Raw genomic sequence first — 21,487 nt, 5'->3', positions numbered from 1 at the left:
AATCAGGAGCCCTATTTCATATCAAGCTCTCACTCAGAGGCACAGTCCTGGGTCGTGCTGGTGGAGGGCATTTCTTGAGACTACCTGAGGGCAGGGTGTGCAGAACATCTCCTCCCATGAGCCCTGAGGTGTCACACAGACTCAGGATTTGCTGTACTTAAGACGTGGCCTTAGCCTAGTACTCAATAGATACAGATGGGGTTCAGCAGCCACAGTGTTAATGACTGTCCAATGACAAGCCACTCCATCCTTTCCCAAGGAGCTGCTGCTTTTCTCTCTCACTCTCTCTTTAAACAGCTCCCAGCTACCTACAGCTTATTCCAGAGCCTGGAGCTAAATGAACTGGGATTTCCTTTTAGATTAGCAACTTCCAACCAAGCATCTTAAAATACAGAGGTACAGCAAATTACAGTTGCTGGGCTCAATTTCCTTTTCCCTGTGTGCAGCGAGGTTCAGTAACTTGTACTCTGCTGCAGACAGGGGAACAAAGTTGCGAGATGTGTGTTATTCATAAAAATTAATTGCAAAATCCACGAATCCAGATCAGCAGTTTCCTGAAAGTCTGAGAAGGTGCCAGCTTCTGCAGCACACCCTGCTGGTGACCAAGCTGCGCTTGCACTGCAAACGACTGCAAGAACATAGCACAGCACGCCTGAACTCCCTTCCAAATATGCACACACACTTGCACGCACTCACACACAGCTATCCTTCCATGGCCTCAGCTCTGGCTTGTACTCACTGAAAGGGTGCGATGGATTCAGAAGGGAGGTCGTATGTCGCTTTCTTGGTCATTTTGTTGAAGAAGAATTTCCTCTTGGAGTTTTTGCTGTATGCCATTGTCCAGGGATCTTGCAGAAGAGTCACAGGGATCAGACCGAAAATGGAAAGGGGAAAAAAAAAAGCACAGTATAAATACACGTATAATGCAAGCAGGGAGGAGGAATCTGTAAGAATAATTGTGATCCTTCTCTTACTCCTTCTTCCTTCCCTCCCCCAAGAAGACCTGCTTCCCAAGCTGTTCTCTATTCACTGAGAAAACTCCCTTCTCCTGGCATTTAAAAGTTGACATTCCAAACAGGATATTTCCTATTTGTGCTACTGTAATACTATGTACTATTACTCTGGAAAATATCTTCTTGATGAAAACTTATGATCTCATTAAAAAAGAAAGTAATCAGTCATGTAAATAAATGGAATTACCCACACAATAGCTAATCAACCCGCAACAGAAAAACCTATCATATAAATACCTAAACCTTATCCAAATCCAAGCTACCCTCATTACATGCAAACAACCTCTGCCAGTGAAGTACTCCCATTAATTTTTTACCGAGTGACAACAGGAGCGAGCCTGGTCAGTACTTTTTACTTGAAGATACAAAGAAAAGTTAAATAAAAGCGGGGACTCTCTGTTCCTACCATTCACAGTCCGTACGATGTAGAGTCCTGTGGGCACAAAGTGCCTGTCATCTCGGCCAGTGTAGGATAGCCGGGGTATTCCCCCCGAACTCTTGATGATTTTCATTTCTAACCTAAATGTTAAGAGAAGGCAGTGATAGAAATTCCCTGTTTCTTCCTTTACCATCCTCTTGCACACAAGGTGCCACCTGCACACCCCCTCCAGAGTGTCACAGTGAAACTGACAGCACCCTACACACGACAGGACAAAATCATCACATCCTGGAGAATTCAGTCTCTTGCCTCCCCCACGTGGCTAGAGAAACCAGCCAGAGCTGTCTAGATCAGGTAGGAAATCCAGTGTTCCAGTGAAGGATCTGTGATGATCTACCACACTTAATCCAAATGGGGTTCCCATTTCACATATAAACTCTTAATCTTTCCAGCCCCTGAGAAGCCACTGACACTTCTGCACACAAACTCAAGCACCGTTGCTAGTCCTACTGTTGTAAAGTGCATTGGCCACATCTACAGCATTAGAACGCAGCAGGATGATGCTCTGAGTCAGCAGCATCCCAGAAAGAGCAGCCACCAGCTGCACGAGCTCTAACAGCTCTTTCTCCAGGACTCCTCAAGCATAGATCAGCACATCCCTCCCATTCCTGTGCATTGGTGGCTGATAACCTCAATGGACCCTGAAGTCTCTCATTTGTACCAGTCACTTACCTCACAAAAATCTTCTCCATCTCCTCCAATCTGTACACTTCCTTCACTCTGAGGGGAAAAGACAAAAATGTGATTTGAAAAAAAAAATTTAAACTGTCCTCTTTTTCTGTCCCAGCTACAGGGAGCAGCCAAACAGTTCATTTTGTACAGCATGAGGTGGTCAGGCATGACTGAGGTTCACCCTTTTCCTCAGTCTTCTGCTCCAGTGCCTTATTTCTCCTGGCTTGAGAAAACCTGACACCTTCATGCTCATGGCTGGGTTGCTGTAAGCAGTATATAGAGCGTCCTCACTGCTAAGGAAGCTGTGCATTTTTACCTCAGGCTGAGTATACGGAAGAGGAAGAACAATGAAAGTCAGGTGCTTTTGCTTTCCCATGAGGTAAATTCACCAACGTCAACCCCAGGCAGGGTCTGGCCTCAGCGTGCTGGCCTCACAGTAAAACTAAACTGCATCATCTTCACCGTTATTATCCTCAGGGACACCACAAACTTGTTAGTTACCCTGAGGTAAACACAGCTGCTTTTTTTTTTTTTTTAAATCAGTAAAGATGATTTGGAGTCATCATTCTTATCATTATGTCAAACTGCTTTTGTTTTTGTTGTTCTGAGACACAGAAAGACAATCAGAAAGTTTCAAAACCACTGCCTCTGATCTGACACCCCAACCACCCATTTCCCACACACTGCTACAAGCATGAGGCTTCAAAGAGCACAGTTTGAACACCTTTTCACAAGAGCAGTAAAGGACCCCTCTACAACCCATTTCTACAGCTCTCCTCACTTCACCTTCAGCTCTCCCCAACATTTTGAGCTCCCCCAGTTATTGCAACTGTCTGTTTGTCTTGAGATTGAGATCCCACTCATTATCTTTCATTAAGCCACCAAGGAGAACATCCTCTTTCCCTTCCTCCAGCTTCTCTCACAATATCATGGCACTTCCAGCTTCTGAAACAGAAGCTGTTTTGTCCACAATACCTATCCTATATCCAGCACAACGATGGTCTTATGCTCCACCGTAGCAGAATTAATGAAATGGAAGGTCAGGAGGCAACCAAAGCTGAAGCCCTTTGTCAGGAACTTTCTTGGGATTGTAACTAAAGCCTTCTCCTCAGGCTAACCATTTGGAGACTGTAAATGCTGGTCAGCACTTACTTCATTTATCTACTAACAGTCAGCATCTCTGTTCTGCTGCTGACCCTTCAGGGCAGACAAGGACATAGAAGTCTTTGCAATGATTAAGCTAACTGGGTGCTAGACCTACTACAGCACATATTTGAAGTCAGCACCAGCCAATCCACCTATGATGAAAACATGACTGTCTGATATGTGAAACGAGGGCACAACTTCTCCACTATCAACCTTTATCTTAGATATTTAAAGGGCTTGTAGCCTCTTTCCATTGAACATAACAGAACTATGAATTTCAGCTTGAAATTCAACTCTCCTTCAGCTCCTTATCTTCATCCTCCAACACACTGAAACCAAAGCATGCCAGGCTGAGGGAAGGAGTCGTCACTCACCGGATGGGGTTCATATCTGGCCGGCTAGGTTTAGAAACAGCTTTGACAAACTTCTCTGCCAGCTGAATCCTGAATGAAAACGGAAGGAGAATCCAGCAATTTAGCAAGATCTCTGGTGAAGTAGGTAGGTAACAGTTTCAGCAGAATAACTCTTTAGACACTTTGGTACATACAGACTGCCTCCACTGCTAGCCAAATGGGTACTGAGTAACACTTTTTTTACCCTGCCCTCCCAGTTCAGTGCCTAGTGATACTGGCTATTATCCATTAGGAATGGGTCTCCAGAGCTTCCTCTACAAGCCTACATGCTGCTGAACACATCGATGTATCAGCAGGAAAGTAGGACTAGTAGAGACATCATGTCCCTGAGGAAGGAAACATGAGGGGCTCATTCCTTCTCCCTCAGCCAGTTATCAGCTATGCTTATTTGTATTCCCAGGATGTTCAGTTTACCCAGACTGTGCCTGGCTCACCCCAGACTAAGAAAGGAGCTAGACCTGCCCTCATACACAGAGAAGGTACAGTTGGAAAAGGCTACATGCGCTTCACTTCAGAGCAGGTTCATTCACAGTTCATCTTTATAGCAATGTTTCAGCTGAATGCACTCATCTACCTGTGCTCAGCATTCTGCTTTTAGTGTGAACACTGATTCCCAGTCACTCCTACTCATGTACAAGAACGAAGCTTCTCCAGATCCTACATACCTCTGGTTGAAATGCTGCTTTCGAACGTCATTGCCATTCAGCACCAAGACATCAAGGATATGGATGGCACTGATTTTTCGCTGGGCTTTCCCCTAGGGAGGGCAATACAGAGACTTACTACTCAGACTTGCTATTTCAGCTTTGATTTATAGCCCATTTTATGACAGAACATCATTCTCTTCTAGCAAGAAAGCACCTTTCCAGATATTAGAAGCACACAAATTCCCTGCTGCCCATTGTACAGTAACGTGCCACCCTCCAAGAACTGGTGTATCTCAACTACTCAGTTCTGTCTCAGTGGGGGGAGAGAGGGCAGGACCACAGCTGCCATCACCAGCGCTCTGTGCCTTATCAGGTACCACAGCACAAAGTCCAGTGCACTACAACATCCTCATCTGAGGTGCCAGAGGACAGGCAAAATCCCAGGCAGCAATACCTTACACCTTGAATATACCATGAGAATCTTTTCCCCAAGGTCTGCAATCACTACTGAGCAGTTATGTACCCAAAGAGCCACAGAACACATTAAGTCATGTTGGCAATGTCATCTGTTGCTGCACGTAGGACAACAGCAGCGTGTCAGGTCCAAAGTGTTTTCAAAATAACATTAAAAGGTCATATCTCTAGCACTGGACAGAAAGAAGGAACTTAATCCAAAATAGTTTCTCTAAAAAACTAAAAAAAACCTTGCACCTGGCATAGATGGAACATTTATTCTGCAGTATCTTACAGAGAATAAGCAAAACTGCTCATTATATTTGCAGCCACTTGGTAAGGGAGAGAATAGCCTCCTACCTCTCCTTTCAGCTCATGAACAATCTCCACAGAGAGAAGGGTATCTCGTGGCAGCTCAGTTTTCAAATCCAGTTTTGTCCAGCGATCTGACTGGCGACCATCCCAGGTGTAGATCTGTGATTTCTGTGTGCAGAAGGCAGAGTCAGATTCAGCCAAAGCTTCATGAGGGCAGGGGTGGAGGAGAGACCTCCGACTAACTGTAGAGCAGCCCTCAGAGAATCATTTTGTCCTAGGCTGTCACAGGCAGTTTCTGTCAGAAGTTTTAAGGAAGAACCTTAATCTCTACAGAAAGGAACAAAAACACTGATTCTAATCTGCCAGTGACTTTTCATACCCGCACAAAGAACCAGAAATAGAACACCTTTAAAAGGACAGTGAAGATAATTAGAGACACTAGCAAGAGTACAGGTCTCTGTGTAGTTGCGATTACAAAAACAGAGTTAATTAGTGTGAAAAGCAGTGAAGTCAGGAGAAAGAAACATAAAATAACTAGCAGTCTCAGGGACTGCTGATGGGGATCCTTTCTGGCCTTTGAGGACAGGAAAGGATGGGATGAAACTGCAAGACAGAACAGTAGCATTGAAATGAACCAGCAAAACTCCCGGACTGTTCTCAGCACTTACCCCTAGCCCCAAGAGGAACTTCTGCTCACTTCCAGACACCATACACCGGTAATCTAACACTTGGCGGATTTTCTCTAGTGTACTGGAATTCAGAGGAGTGGGTTTGTAACTGAAGGTATCAATGTCCGTGCCCTAAAGAGCAAAGTATGGAAAAAGCAAATTAGACACAATACATCAACATGTAGGTAAATGCAACTTCTACATGAAATGATAATCCAGGACAAGCTTCTTCATCTCTTAATTCCTATGGAGCAAAGTTCTATTTGTATGAAAGAACTCAGAACAAGCTTCTGGGTAAGGTCTCACCTGGATCAGCTCAAAGAACTTGGACTTGGGATCTGAAGATGAAGGAGCAACACGAGCCTGATCAGGAATCTGAAAACAAATCCAAACGATTGATAATAAGTGTTATTCTTTGGCATGTTCATAGGAACCCTTCTACTTTCAATACATGACAGAACATCCTGCCACCCAAAACTCCTGCTCTTGGGATTCCAGTCGCTGGAGAGTTCATCTGGCAAATAAAAGGTCTCACATGTTTTGCAAATTTATTGTGGGCATACCACGTCTCACAGGAAACAACAGGCAACTTTGGAAAGTTTCAGGCTAAATCTTTGATTTCATGCATGTTTCAATGAAATACTCTTTCATCGGACACACAATTAGCCTGTGAAACTGACTGCCATACCTATCGCCCCACTGCAGTCAAAAGCTCAGGAAAGAGAAACCACAGATTCATAAAACAAGACCTTTTGGAGAGCTCTGCTGCTTGGAAACTAGATGCCGAGTTCACTCTGTGTACAATGAAATGTTCTCAACTGCAGCAAAGAAGCCTGCTCAGTTAAGCCATACACATAATGAATGAGAAACATCCTGTTTGCTTACATAAACAGCTTGAAGTGGTCTCTGACTTTCCCACAAGACAACGTATTAAACCTCTGGCTAGAAAGTCTAATCGGTACTGCAGCTCCATTCTTGTTTTACCACAGCAAGGACACCTTCACAACCTCCCTGCTTGGCAGCTTACTTACCCCCCATAGCTGGAGACACTCCTTTCGGATTTCAGCCTGCCGTGGCTCAATCAGCGTCCTAGAGAAAGACAGCAGACTTAAGATGGTGAAGCCTCCTTGCTCTTGCAGCATTGCATATCCCAGCCCTATAAAACTTGGATCTTTCAGTGTCTGGCTTGGGAATGACAAACACACGCTGTTCCTCAACAGGTTACACAAAAGAGGATGCTGCCTTTCCTCCCCACCCTCCACCCATCTCCAATCCCCGTGTTTAGCTTTGTTTCATGTTCTGCACTACTGATGAGCAGCCACCACCCCATCCCATGAAAGTACCACCCGGCATCAATATTTTCAAGAAGTTAGGTATTAGTATGAACTTATGCTAATCTCCAAGAGCTGGGTACATAGCCCTATTTACAAATAGCAATGAAGACCTGCTGAAGGCTACACAAAGAAGTGTCAATGTTAGGATTAACTCTTAGATAATTCCTGGCTACCAGACTCACTCAACTTTCTACTACGTATTCTCTCTGAATGACACCTGAATGGAAAAGTCATGCCAGGGAAACAGCTATACATTGCAATAGCTTTAGTTTTATGCAAGAAATTCACATCATAAGCTTTAAGTAAGTCTAGGTATGTAACTTAGATGCTTTGAATTGCCAGTGGAAAATGAAGAGCTATGAACCACACCCAACTTAGACGGTTACTGTAGAATTGAACATATCAGCTGGGAGTTACTTTTCTGCTTACATTACTGCTAAGAAGCAGGCCCACTTATGGTAATCGGACACCATGCAATGCATGGAAGCCTTCTCAACAAGGGTGATAATAGACCATGAACTTTCAGGAGTTCTCCAGCCACCCACACATTTCTGCAAATAACTCCGAGACACAAACTAAGCTACCTAAAAGCACTATTCACTTTCCTAGCTCCAAAGGCCAAGCCAAGTACCAGCCCAAATCAAGAACACATTAAAGAAGGGCAAAGCAATTCATTTATAGTAGGTTAACTCAGTCCTCACTGAAAGCCAGAGGAATATACTCACGTGTCTTGAACAAAGGCACGAATTTTGGCTAGTGCCTTTATCTGAACTTTGCAGTGGCTGAAAGAGAGGACAAGTTTCAGTCAGGGAGTAAGTTAATCACCACCAAGATTGTTCTACTGTTCAAAACAAGGAAGAGTGCTGGGACAACAGGAGGAAGCCAGTCTGATCCTCAGAACAGTGATGGATCATTGCCAACATGATTCAAAGTGACAGCAAGACCATTGGAAAGAACTAGGCAATAGCCTCCTTTCCTTTCTACACAGTACTCAGAGGCCAAACAGTCATTAACAGTACACTTCATTTCTCTCTGCACAGGGTTCCTCTGCTCTGCTAAGCCTCTCAGGGAGCAAAAGCAGAGCAGTGTAGCAGCATCAACAGGTACCTCCATGAGTGCAAGAAGCTACAACTGAAAGCCATGTTGGTTAACCTGCCTACAGCCAGCAGCCCTCATTGCCCAGGGGCACTCACTTTTCATTGGACTGGACAATGTAATCGTAGAAATCCTGGTCGCCTTTGATCACATTTAATGGGACAACAAGATTCACATCCACATCAGAGTTCCGCAGCTGGTTGAGTCTGATGTTCACCATGAAGAGATAGTCCCGCACGTCATCAATCCCTAGCTTTAATCCTTTGCATATCACGTACCTGCAGAGCAAGGCAGAGAGATCATGTGGGTTCAGTTCTTCCACACAGCCAACTTTCCTGCCACACTCCCATTATCAGGACAGTTTCCCAAATCCCAGGAATTCTTTCCTCCTGGGTATCCCTAGGAAGGTGAAATCTCACCTATCACAAAGTCATTATACATCTTCTATGCTCTGGAAAGATTGAGAAACTCAACCCTATCGAAAAACCCCACAGATCTCCCTCAAGTAGTAAATCAATTCTGCAGAACTTGACAGGTACAATGATAACACACATAATATGCTCTAGCTTCACTGGAACCGTAGTTGTTTCATGCAAAACAGAATTTGTTATATATTCAGTTCCACTGCTTTCTCCCCAGAAGGGTAATTTGGCAAATATCTTCTTTAACCTTGTCAAGGTAATTTGCTAAGCATCTAAAATGTTTCCTCCTCCAAGACACTTGCCAATTGAGGCAGGTCACAAAGCTTCCACTAGACTTACCCAAATCCATCTATCACTGTATTTAGAGGACAGAGTTTCTTTAGTAGTCCACGCTCAAGAATCTCACCTCTCCGAGTTAGCAGGGCGGCTTGTCACAGGTTTAAAGATGCACACTCGCTCAAAGCAGCAGTACAGCAGATAAACAAGTCCCACACTGAATGGAGTAAACAGGTCAAAGGTTTTGCAGACAAAATGTCCTCCTGGAAAAAAAGAGAGGAAGCACACCAATACCAGCAGATTATAAGGAAACAAGGAGATACCAGGCACCTCAATAACTTCCTTTTCTGCAGAACTGGTAAGAGTGTTTTTTGTACAATTAAACAGCATCTAAAACACATTCATGAAGTGGACCAATGGGGCTCCATGAACCATCTTCCCTGTATCTCTGCAGCAAAGAGAAAAGCATTTCCCTGACCAGGATCAAATCAGTATGCTGTCTCACGAGCAAACCTTCTATCCACCCACCTCATCCTCCCCTTCCAGGCCCAAACTGTGCTCTATGGCATGGCAGCATGCTACGCAAAAGCCTCAACAGAAGAGGAGCTCTGATATGTGCAACAAGAAACCTCAGGCTGGAGGAGAAAACTAACAGATGTTACCTAAACAGAATAACTCGCCATCTAGAAAGAAAAGAATCTATGTTGCCCTTTGCCTTCAACAAGATTCCAAATTTCCCCAAGCAAAAAGCAGTCAGTCTTACAGAGCTATTACCTACCCAGACAGGAAAGACTTAAAGAAGGTTCCTCCTTTTACCATATCACATTTGAGACTACTGCTAAGTAGATCATTGCCTCAGGTACTTCTAAACATAGGGCACAAGATAAAAATGCTCATTATGTCATCATTTATCTTCTGCGTCAGTGCCAAATGCTAACTAAACTCAGCAGAAGACAGGAGCCATCAAAACCAGACAGAACTGTAATGTCCATCATTTGGCAACAACGAGGTACCGCTAAGATAATGTGAGACATCATCTTGTTCTGATCACAGAGATGGCAGATTTAAAGGAGAAAAGCCACAAGTTAGAGGGAAGGATGGATTGGATAAACACCACTCTGTTCCAACCAGCCTGCCAGAATATTCAGGAAGCAGTTGGTCCAGCTAGTGCCATAAAACCGAGATATACTGTCCAGTTATCACACTAGTGACCTTAGCCCAAGACAGCTACATAACATAACACATTGTAAGAGCTTTACATTTTACCTCGTGCTTTTAATTAAAAGCAAAATAGACATAAGACAATCTTATTTTGCTGCCTCAGGTCTCTCAGCTTTGTGCCAGCCATCTCAGGATGTATGTGTACACACTCAATTCTGTGCAACTTCACCCCACTGCAGAGCAGACTTAGTGGCATGTTAATAAAAATTGTACAGCATCTTTCTGCAATGCCACTCACACCTTAGGGAAGGAGGAAGAAGATTAATGGATAAAACCTACCTGTCCGGACAATGGACAGTGCTGTAAGGAACTGGCAAAGCATGAGCTGTTTGCTTAGGATTTCTTGCAGATTCTCCTGACCCTCCACTGAGAAACCCTGCAAAGCACATAGCATATGGTTAGTATCTCCACAAATCTGTTGGTCAAGCAAAGGATTCTGTACAGCTAAATCATGGAATCATGATCATTTCTGTTTCTTTAAGATAAAAAAGACTGCCACCAGGAATTTTAATGGCAAGCCTTGAAGCATTTCACATTGCAACTACAGACACATGTCAAATATCCTACACTATATGGAGACTCAGTTTTGGTCATTAGTGCAGGAGGTATCAGTTTTGGTCATTAGTGCAGGAAGAAAAAGAAATGGACAAACCCCATCAGCCATTAAGAAATGCACTCCCTTGTGATCAGTATTGTCCAAAACAAAATTCCGGAAAGCAGTAATGTTCTCTGGGCGAGTGATGTCTCCATCTCCATCAATCCCTCCCTCTCCTAAGGGGAAAAGAGGAAACAATTACTAACATGTTTGCAAGTACAGACAAAAGATCAGTATGTGCAGGTGATCTGTTGTATTCAATCAACATTTAGTCAGGAATTACACAGACCTTGATAGGCAAATAAGCATTAACACATTCCCTTGTTCACCACTGAAGATGCTTGTTAATTTAGGAAAATTATTCAGATTGTGTGGTGAAGGCTAAACGAAGGTATATAATAACCATGCTCAAATGATGAGTTGTACGTTAGCCTCAGCAAAAGACAAATCATTCACTGCCCTCCTTTGAGATGAGAACTGACTACATGACAACATAATATTCTCATCCAAGTAGGAATAACACATAGCTGAACCTACTAAAAATGTAAGGTTCAATCTTACTGCACAGCTCATCTGTTAATAACATGGTTTTACATATAATGCAAAATTATTTACATTGTGCATTTGCAACCTTCTACTAAGAATTCAAATCATTCTAAAGAAACACAATACTCTATTTCCAAACACAGTGTAATCTGGAATTTAAAAAAGCAACCCCAAAAAAACCCGGCAAGCAAGTTTATAAAGGCAATAGGGAAAAGGAAATAGGGTTTGTGCATGAACATTCCTACAGTTTTCCCATATGGCTCTTTAAAAAGAGAGGTACATTGTCCCCCAGGTTGGTGTTTTAGAAAGCCAATCTAAGGTGTATTCTAGAGCTCACCAATTCTGACTTTGAAGAAGCCTGAACTTCTATTTGGTATTAGTCCCTATAAATCTTCTACAACTACAGCTTCTATTAACTGAACTGGAGGACTAGAAAGCAGCAGAGATCAGGATGCATGATAGTGCTTTGATAACTAAATTCCTCATCAATCATCCTGTCAGTAAGTGAAGTGACACTAGAATTTGTTACCATTCTTCACAACTGTCATGGTTTAACCGAAGCCAGCAACTAAGCACCACACAGCTGCTCACTCACTCCCCCCGCAGTGGGATGGGGGATGAAGAAAATTAACTCTATCCCAGCCAAAACAAGCACAACACCACAAATATCATGGCAGTCTACTTCCTTCCCATCACTGGAAGAGAGTTTGTACATATCTCACTAGACTTTATAGCATAACAGACAGAAAGGGATCAAGAAGATGCATCAAAGTCATTGGGCTATTCATTTCTCCACATATCTCCTCTCCATAAGGACACCAGTTTGCAGTGAGTTATGAAGATCCAAATGCCACAACCGTTAGAACAACGTGTTTATCTGCCTTGCTGCCCCTGCCATGAACATTCTCTTTAACAGATCTAATCCTGAAGTGCTAACCATTCTCTAAGAGTTCATGGTCAGGTGTCAAAAGTGGCAGTCAACAAGAGTCAGAGTGGTGGAGGGAAAAAAGAAAAAGCACAACAATGGAAAAGCAAACTCTCTTCTCTACAAGACAGTCACACTCCAGTTTCCTTTATACAATCTGAAATAAGAAGCAGGAACACTAGCAATCCTTCTACTTCCCTTCCCATTCCTAGAGGCTATGCAGATAGAGGGCTCAAACATATCAGCAAGCTTAACAAGTTACCACCCATGAGGTGAGATGCAGCAATTGTCTGTGTACACCTGCTTAGTCTGTCTCAAAGCAAGGTAAAACATGTTAGCTTAAACCTCTTTGGATTAAGAAGCTCATTTAGTCACAGTGATTCAGATACAGCCTCTAGCCCAAATCTGTTCTATTTATCTTTACTAAGAGCCCACAATCAATTATCAAAGCAGAGTTAGGGAGGTCTGATATGGAAGCATACTGCCAGTCAGGCAAGTAAGGTTTCTATCTCTGGCTCTGCTAACAGATCTTTGGGCAAGTCAGGGGGCTGGAGCACCTCCCCTATGAGGACAGGCTGAGAAAGCTGAGGTTGTTTAGCCTAGAGAAGAGAAAGCTCCAGGGACACCTTATAGCAGCCTTCCAGTACTTAAAGGGGGCCTACGGGAAGATGGGGAGGGACTCTTTATCAAGGAGCATAGTGACAGGACAAGGGGCAACTGTTTTAAACTGAAAGAAGGTAGATTTAGATTAGATATTAGGAAGAAATTCTTTACTGTGAGGGTGGTGAGACATTGGAACACGTTGCCCAGAGAAGCTGTGGATGCCCCCTCCCTGGAAATGTTCAAGGTCAGGTTGGATGGGGCTTTGACCAACCTGATCTAGTGGAAGGTGTCCCTGCCCATGGCAGGGAGGTTGGAACTAGATGATTTTTAAGGTCCCTTCCAACCCAAACCATTCTATGATAAGTCATCTCACTCACTGTGTTTCAGGCTGATATCAGTGAAGTGGAAAAAATATTGTCAAGATATCCTAACGCACTCTACAATTTTCAGATAAGTAAAGCACTCAAGTATCAGTTATTACAGTGGGACACACATTCCCAGGGCAGAATGGAACTAAGTGCAGAAATGGCACTTGATATGCAAGCTCACCAATCTCAACCCCTTTCTCAGATGACAGCCTCCTTCCACCTTGCAAAATGGTTCCCTCCAAACAGGCTTTTCTTAGATCCCCATGCTGGTACCAATACCAGCCCCGCTCCCAATACAGAGGCTGCAGCATAAGCAAAAACGTCAGGTAACACTCATGCATGTACTACATACCATAATAAGGTTCAAAGAGCTCACTGGAAGCAGAATAGAAGTCCTCTAGTTTAAAATCGTTTGGTCCTTTCAAGGTCATGCCAAATCCTTTCGCATGCCACTTCCGCCTCCACAAGACGTACTCGGAGAAGCCTCCAGGACCAGCACACACGTCAGCAAAGTAGAGCAGCTCTGCATCTCGCTCCTTTATCAAGGGCCTCTGCAAAAGGAAACTGAGGAAATTCTACTGACCAAGTAACGGCTCCCATCAGTCAAACCAGAGACACCATAAACTGCACTACTCAGCCAAAGAAGTCTCTTTTCAGCATCTGTTTTCCCAGCTAGTATCCTAAGGGTTCTCCTTTCTCCCCACCTTCTCCATTCTCTGAGAAAGCACTGCTGTTTGAAAGTTAAATAGAGGCTCTCACCCCATGGAAGTCCTTAGGGTTTGTAAACATGTAGTCGAAGACATGGTCCATATTTGCCATCTTCATTGCAGCCCTGTGAACACATAAATAGGGACCTATTAAGTTTCAACCTTTGCTCCCAAGGCTGAAAGTGGACATAAATGGGAAAGGGGCTACACTACCAGAAGTTCGGCAAACCTGTTCAGGAAGAAAACTCCACGGATCATCTCATAAGGGTTAGATCTTGTTCGGGCTCGACGCATTTCTTCTCCATCCAGCTCATCAAATACACTCTGCACAAACAGAAACAAAATTGAGCTGGACCTCACACAGGCTTGAGGGATAGGTAGGCATGAGCATTTCCCATCCTCATGCTTCTCTCTCCTTCGACAGCAAACTCCATGCAGGGTTTGGTTCACCAACACAGAATGTTTTTCCGACACAATGATATTCACTCTTCTTCCAAGGCACCCCAGTTCTCAGGCAAATTCAGTGACACTGAAGAATTTTGTACTGATAGTTCCAGAGGCTGATAATGTGGTTAGCCACATGAAAAGCAGTCACAGCCTACGGTATTTCTCTCACACATATATACACACTCACACTCTACTGCAATTTACAAGGGTGTGATAAAACCTGGGAGTGAAGATGGAGCACACAAGAGAAGAAAAGGATCTTATTTCCTTAGTTTATTCAAGTCCAGCCTTTCAGTTGAACTAAATAAGAAAGGGAGACTGTTTTCATTAATGTCTTCGAAGGCTGATGTGCAAAACAGGTTGCTGAACAGACAGTAACAACCAGGACGTGTGGTCACACTAGTGGCATGGAGGTGAAAGAGGATGTTCTGAGCTCCTGCCAATCACCTAAGTAAACTACTCAGTCCCCTTCAATCATTACTTCACTTGCTTCCCCAAAACTTCAGTTCCTCTCTAAAGAAGGGGACTTACCTTGCACTGCAGAACATTACGTAAAAGCTCTTCACTACAGAACTCTGTTTCATCTTCAATTACCATCTTCCTCTGAAACAGGACAAGAACACAGGCAATTAGCAAACATGGTACCGGTCATTTCAAAATGCAACACGTACCAGTGATGAAAGTTGCCAACCACATACTAGGCTGTATTAGCAAGAGCACAGCCAGCAGGCTGAGGAATTATTCTCCCCTATTCGGCATCTTGAGACCTCATGTGGAATACTGCATCCAGTTTAGCACTCCCCAATACAAGACAGACATACTGGAGCAAGCCCAGCAAAAGGGCCACCGAGATGACAGGGTGCAGAAGCAGCTGGTGTATGAGGAGAGACTGAGAGAACAGTTTGTTCAGAATGGAGAAAGGGAGATCCTATTGCTGTCTACAAGTACCTAATGGCAGGATATAGAGAAGATTGATCTAGACTATTCTCAGAGATGGACAGCAATAGGACAAGAGACAATGGACACAAGCTGCAACACAAAAAAAACGCCCATTAGCTATACAGAAATTTTCTTTTGCTAACTGGGTTAAACGCTGAAACATATGCCCAAACAAGTTGTGAGATTTCCATCCATGGAGATACTCAAAACTTAACCAAACAAAGCCTTGAGCAACCTGATCTAGTTGGACCTGCTTTAAGCAGGAAGCTGCACTAGCAATCTCCAGAGGTTCCCTCCAGCCTACGTTATTCTACAACTCTTTGACAAGGCAATTGTTTCAGGCTGAGGAGTCCTGTATCTTCTTAGGCTGGTAAGTACTGGAATCTAAGAAAAATTACCTTCCCCACAGTCATCCACTCCTTCAGCTCCTGGGCATCAGGGATTTCCGTGGTACACTCAAGGCACCAGTCCACCTCCTCGTAGGCACTGGGCTGCAAACACAAGACATGGGAAGAGTCAAAGACATTTTTGCTAGCAAAATATAACAACCAATTGCTCCCAAATCCTAGCATAAGGGGTTATGCCATGACTTCAGGGCCAAACATATAGTTTTTTTTCTCCTAGTCTGAAACATGTCTTATTTGTTTGGATTTAAAATAAAATTTAAAAAATTAAAAAAAAAATTAAAAAGACCATCACCAAAAAAAACCCCCCACCACTTTAATCTCATTAGACTCTGACGAATAATCAAGACATAAAGCAAAAGCCTAGTACTCTAAAGGTACACTTTAGAGACACTGCAAAAGAGACAACTGCCAAAAACCCCACACTTCCTGGTGGTGCCCTACACATCTTCTCTCCCAGTTCTTTCCAAAAGGCCCCCTCATTCCACAACTTAATTCAGGCTTCAAACAATTTTTATAATCTTGGGAAGGAATTGTTTTAGCAGTTAAGATCAAAGTGTGTGCCACTCCTCCACAAAGAGAGGCTGCAGAGATCTACTAACCTTCTTATATTTATTACAGTAGTATTATCCACAAGGATTAATCATACATAACACTTAACTGTTGTGAGCTATAGAAACACACTGGAGAACGAGACCTAAACCAATGAGTCTACAGAACAGGTCTCAAATTCCTTGCCCTCAAGAAATAACCTCTGATATTATTTCCAAATGCTGAAAACAATTCAAAGAAAGGAGAGCAAAGTACTATAACATGCACCATACATGACTTGATAAGCATTGCTGCCCTTGACTAACAATGGTTGGGACCTTCTGGCTTACTCTCCAGCTGTCAGATCCCTACGATTCAATGTTGCAGTTTGTTTTTTTCCTTTTTAAGTACAAACATACAGCAGGTATTTTGCAACAAATAATGTCAAAACTGGGCTTCACTTTCCTGACAACATCTATTTCTACTTCCCAATTTTCTTCCCTGTTGATGAGCTTGACAAGACACAGGAATAGAACACCTGAGCATTTTATTTGGGACTATTAAACACACCCAGAAAAGATTAAAAAAAAAAATCTACCTATACAGGCATGAAAAATGACATACAAAATAAAAGTGATAAACCCAGAAGAGCTTGATAACAATTTTCAATCACATTCACTACTGCAAACTCAGAAACAAATCCTACAGACCACAGTAATAATCCATCTGAAACTGATTTTGTGCCAGAACATTAATACCTGTGACAGAAAACAAGTTTTGCCATGCTGTTCTGGGACAAAATAAGGCCCTGAGTCTACCCAGCAGAGCCACTTGATAGTAGCCAATTGTATCAGACAACACTAAACATCATTCCCAGAGGGCAAATCCTGAACACAGCAACAGAAAATGGATTCAAAATCGGAAGTACTTACCTCTGGCTCATCCTGCCAATCAATATTGAGCTCCCCATCAAATCCCTTGAGGGTCAGCCCAAAGCCTCTCCTTCCCTTCTGATTGGAGGCCTCAACAATATCCTTCCTGCCTTGGCCATATTTTCCCAGACCTTCTCCTTCCCGGAAGCCCATCTTGGCCTATAAAGAAAGCAAAGGGAGCACACTAAGGCAAGCAGACTTGAGTTTATGTACCACTACTGAGATCAAAGACTAGCAGGGAAAATGACATATGACCCTGAAGTGACTTGAAGGCACTGAGCATTTTTAATCTCAGTTGTGGCTTTCAGAACTTAGTACTGAGTTCAGTTTACTGAGGCAGGATGCAAAAGAACCAGATCTAAAGAATGATGTTTGAAAAGACAGCAAATTACAAAAGGTTCAGTAATGCGGGAACAGCCTGCTCAGAGGGAGAAGTAGTGAGGAGCCTGGAGCCATTCATCACCGTGTTCAGTAAGCGTGAAAGGTTCGTAAAACAAAAGATCCTGGCACAGGAAAAAATTCATGTAGTGATTATATTCTTTGTTGTGAACATGCAGTCACACACATTTCAAACATCAGTTAAAACTTCACCTAAAACTCAGAGGAGGAATGCAAGACACACTGCTCCTGAAACACATTCCCATCTCTTAGGTTAAAAGAAATATGTTCATTAACTGCTACTTTTCCAGGCTTTTCTCTTCATAAATTTTAGCAGCAAGAGAACAACAACAAAAAGCATGAATGCAGTCAATTTCACTCCCTCCAGTATGCATTTACAAGACAGTAAGTAAATAAAAGACTTAAAGGTTAAGTTTCACTTTGAATGAATAAATTATCCATGTAGTCCCTCCTGTAAAAAGCAGCAAAACCTTTATTACCAATCAGTATGAGAAACAACACAAGAACATCAGACAGGTTTTATACAAAGGTACATGGTGTTTTCCCTTTGCTACCTGGCTCTGAATCAGACCTTGAAATATGTACACCAAATGTGACAGCTGCTGAGCCTGTTACACACTAGTTTTCTGAGGACAGAATTTTGAACATCTAGTAATCAAGGACTATTTTCCTTTTACTTACCTAATGCTACCAAATTGTTTAACCAGACTTGATATCACATCAGTCTTTGTATTCAAATTTATGAGGCCTTACAAACAAAAGCCTCCCAAATTCAGTAGCAAAAACTCCTGTATTGTGGTGGTTGAAAGCACACATCCTAATTGGCTCAGGAGAGAACTCTCCAAGTGAAAGATAGCCTTGTGCTAGAATCCGCAAACTGCAGCCCGCTGCCAAAAATGCACGTGGACAGATTCTGAATGATCAACGACAGGATTTATCTACAGAGAGGCACAATCAGCAACTCTCAGCCTCTGGATCCCATTGAGTTTTGAATTCAGCAAGAGCTGAACATTCCTTTTTCCTGTAGAGGTATGATCCTGCTGGTCAGCAGCATTCCACCTCCTTGAGAGGCAGTATCTCCCTGTTCCCACCCCTAGCAGCAGCAAGCACTTCCCAGCTGCTAGTAAGAGACTGAGCTTCTAACTTGGCAAAAGCAGGTACAAGCAGGCCTACCACCATGGAAAGACTGCTGACCCCTGCTCCTGTGAGTACAGCACCAGCACAAAACAAAAGGAGACCCGAATTCAGTCCCCCATTGAGTCCCAAACTTCCTGTCACATTTCAAGTAATACGCAACTATACATCTCATCTTCTCTGCTGCCCTTGGAAATAACATTTTTGTTTCTCTTATCAAGAATGGAAATTCTTTCAGGATTACAAGATACTCGCGATACCACAGTGATGAAGTTTGCATCAGGAAATAAGTGTAACAGCATGCACAAAAACAGACTCCTCTTCTCTAGAGCCTACTATTGCCTTTAAACTCAGGAAAACATTGCTGAATTTGGGACTACCATGAGACAGGGACAGACAACCATTTTCTTAGAACTTCCTAAAAGTACTTTCTTCCCCACACTAACACTGTGCGATTAAGGGGTTGGCGATCACCTTCAAAGTTTAGTTGTCACAGTCGCTATCGTTCATAACTCCCTGCCTTCCCAAGGAATTTCCAGCCCTACATAAAGCAGAGTGGCACTACTTGAAAGAAAAAAGAAATACCTTAATAATTAAGGTAGTAATTCTACAAGGGTATGCCAGCCAGCCTCCAAGACCAAACAAATTAATGTCAATCACAGAATTTGTTAAGGCCTTTTTTACAAGGCATTTGTTAACTCAAGCATTGCAAAATAACACATGCTAGGACTCTTTTTCAAGCTCAGCAAGCTGCCTGACCCAGAGATCTTTCCCTTCACATTCACCTCCCTGCTCCTAGGCCTTGAACACGAATCAGCTTTCTTTTTTGACACATCCCCTTCAAACAAGCTCTCTCAGCCTGACCCAATTACTCAGTAGCTGGCTCAAAGAAGCAGAGAACCCTGCTACAAGGAGGATCAGAATCAGAACCAAAATCTCTTAAAACAGACTGGTCTTTTCACTTTGCTCTCATCAGGTCTGAATAGTTTGGTCCAAAACTATTTTGACCTACCATGAGCTTTTGGGAGACGCTGTTATACATTGAGTAGCGAGATGAAGTACCCTCCACAAGAGAGTCTTGTTTGAACTCATTGCTGAAGACTGGTCTTTTTTCATCGCTCTCACTGTCAGACCCACTGCTGCTACTGGAAGACTCTGAAAACAAACAAACAAAAAAGTGAGAAAAGTGCATATGAAAATAAAAAGAAAATGGAAGAAAGACATCTTAGTAATCACATTTAGCACTATACAGTGTGACTCATTAAATCCTCTCAAAACACACACAGAGAGGACACTTCAATATCTCAAATGTGCTACAGGATGCAAGCAGGTGTAATATAAAATACCCCATGGAACCAACACCTGGTTATCCACCCCTTTGTCTCAGGGACGCACACAACCTCTCTAAGCCAATGGATTCCAGGACCCCCAAAGGGCCGGGCAAACCCCATTACAGCAGCAGAGCAGGCTGCAGCATGACCACGATAGCACACTGTGGTGCGCCTGACCTTTGCAATGATCCTGAGGAGCCAAGAAATTCCACAGAGATTCTCTACCAAGAATAATAACAATTACTGACGCCTTGATAAAACATACTGGATTTTCCTCTGTTTCCTACCTAACTGCAGGTGTAAACGCATCCCTAACTTAACCAAAAATCCACAAATACACAGGCATCTACCAAATAGCCAACACTGCAGAAAGAAGAGAGTTGAATCCCTTAGTCCCCATATTAAACTTCAGTTGACTCTGCTACCCACCTCAGTAGTGAGGATCCACAAGTTCACTACAGCAAATGAGACAGTTTTTCACATCTAGAGTTTACTGATGCATACAAACCCAAGTGAAAGATAATGTCAGAAGACACCGATCTAGTTTAAAAATACCCTGACAGAGACGAAGGTTTGAGGAAGAAGTTAATCAAGTCAATGGTCCAATCAAGGTAATATGTACCACCACACACAGCAGGCACTCAAAATAAACTTCTGTCACCTGAAAGTCACCTGAAACTGATGCAGCAGAGCCTTCATGGGCACCAAACAATGAAGCTCTGTCTATGCCCAGCTCCACCCTGCGATCTACTTGGGAAGAACCTAGGCCTGTATGAGCTGTATAGTCCTCACTGCTGCTCTACAGCTGTGAGATGCCCAAAGCTGTTTCCTCTGGGCTGGATGTAACTGGGATGTAGCCCAGAAGGCCAACCGTATCCTGGGCTGCATCAAAAGAAGCGTGGCCAGCAGGTCGAGGGAGGTGATTCTGCCCCTCTACTCTGCTCTGGTGAGACCCCACCTGGAGTACTGTGTCCAGCTCTGGAGTCCTCAGCACCGGAAAGACACGGACCTGTTGGAGCGGGTCCAGAGGAGGGCCACAAAAATGATCAGAGGGCTGGAACACCTCTCCTGTGAGGACAGGCTGAGAGAGTTGGGGTTGTTCAGCCTGGAGAAGAGAAGGCTCTGGGGAGACCTTATTGCAGCCTTTCAGTACTTAAAGGGGGCTTATAAGAAAGATGGGGACAAACTTTCTAGCAGGGCCTGTTGCGATAGGACAAGGGGTAATGGTTTTAAACTAAAAGAGGGTAGATTCAGACTAGATATAAGGAAGAAGGTTTTTTATGATAAGGGTGGTGAAACACTGGAACAGTTGCCCAGAGAGGTGGTACATGCCCCATCCCTGGAAACCTTCAAGGTCAGATTGGATGGGGCCCTGAGCAACCTGATCTGCTTGAAGATGTCCCTGCTAATTGCAGGGTGGTTGGACTCGATGACTTTAAAGGTCCCTTCCAACCCAAGCTACTCTCTGATTCTATGATCTGGGCAGGAATTGTGGTAGTCATATTATTTGTG

General features: G+C 43.3%; 1 protein-coding gene across 2 annotated transcripts in view; it reads right to left on the bottom strand.

Annotated features, from left to right (window-relative positions):
- Positions 1–21,487, bottom strand: part of CMTR1 (cap methyltransferase 1) — a 28,024-nt gene that overhangs the window by 2,103 nt on the left and 4,434 nt on the right. For both annotated transcript variants that reach the window (XM_075496194.1, XM_075496195.1), the window contains exons 3-23: positions 19,657–19,799; positions 17,112–17,270; positions 15,643–15,735; positions 14,837–14,908; positions 14,088–14,182; positions 13,911–13,983; positions 13,504–13,702; positions 10,767–10,885; positions 10,394–10,490; positions 9,024–9,156; positions 8,294–8,473; positions 7,826–7,882; positions 6,798–6,855; positions 6,073–6,141; positions 5,767–5,898; positions 5,144–5,266; positions 4,349–4,440; positions 3,645–3,713; positions 2,125–2,172; positions 1,420–1,532; positions 740–848 (exon numbers count right to left, since the gene is read on the bottom strand). In XM_075496194.1, the coding sequence (XP_075352309.1) occupies positions 740–848; positions 1,420–1,532; positions 2,125–2,172; positions 3,645–3,713; positions 4,349–4,440; positions 5,144–5,266; positions 5,767–5,898; positions 6,073–6,141; positions 6,798–6,855; positions 7,826–7,882; positions 8,294–8,473; positions 9,024–9,156; positions 10,394–10,490; positions 10,767–10,885; positions 13,504–13,702; positions 13,911–13,983; positions 14,088–14,182; positions 14,837–14,908; positions 15,643–15,735; positions 17,112–17,270; positions 19,657–19,799 (2,233 nt within the window). The remainder of the gene's footprint in view (positions 1–739; positions 849–1,419; positions 1,533–2,124; positions 2,173–3,644; positions 3,714–4,348; positions 4,441–5,143; positions 5,267–5,766; positions 5,899–6,072; positions 6,142–6,797; positions 6,856–7,825; positions 7,883–8,293; positions 8,474–9,023; positions 9,157–10,393; positions 10,491–10,766; positions 10,886–13,503; positions 13,703–13,910; positions 13,984–14,087; positions 14,183–14,836; positions 14,909–15,642; positions 15,736–17,111; positions 17,271–19,656; positions 19,800–21,487) is intronic.

Source organism: Mycteria americana, chromosome 3 (genome assembly GCF_035582795.1).
Source record: "Mycteria americana isolate JAX WOST 10 ecotype Jacksonville Zoo and Gardens chromosome 3, USCA_MyAme_1.0, whole genome shotgun sequence".
Taxonomy (NCBI): Eukaryota; Metazoa; Chordata; class Aves; order Ciconiiformes; family Ciconiidae; genus Mycteria; species Mycteria americana.
The sequence above is the reverse complement of the archived record's forward strand: the minus strand, read 5'-3'. Positions and strand labels throughout refer to the sequence as shown.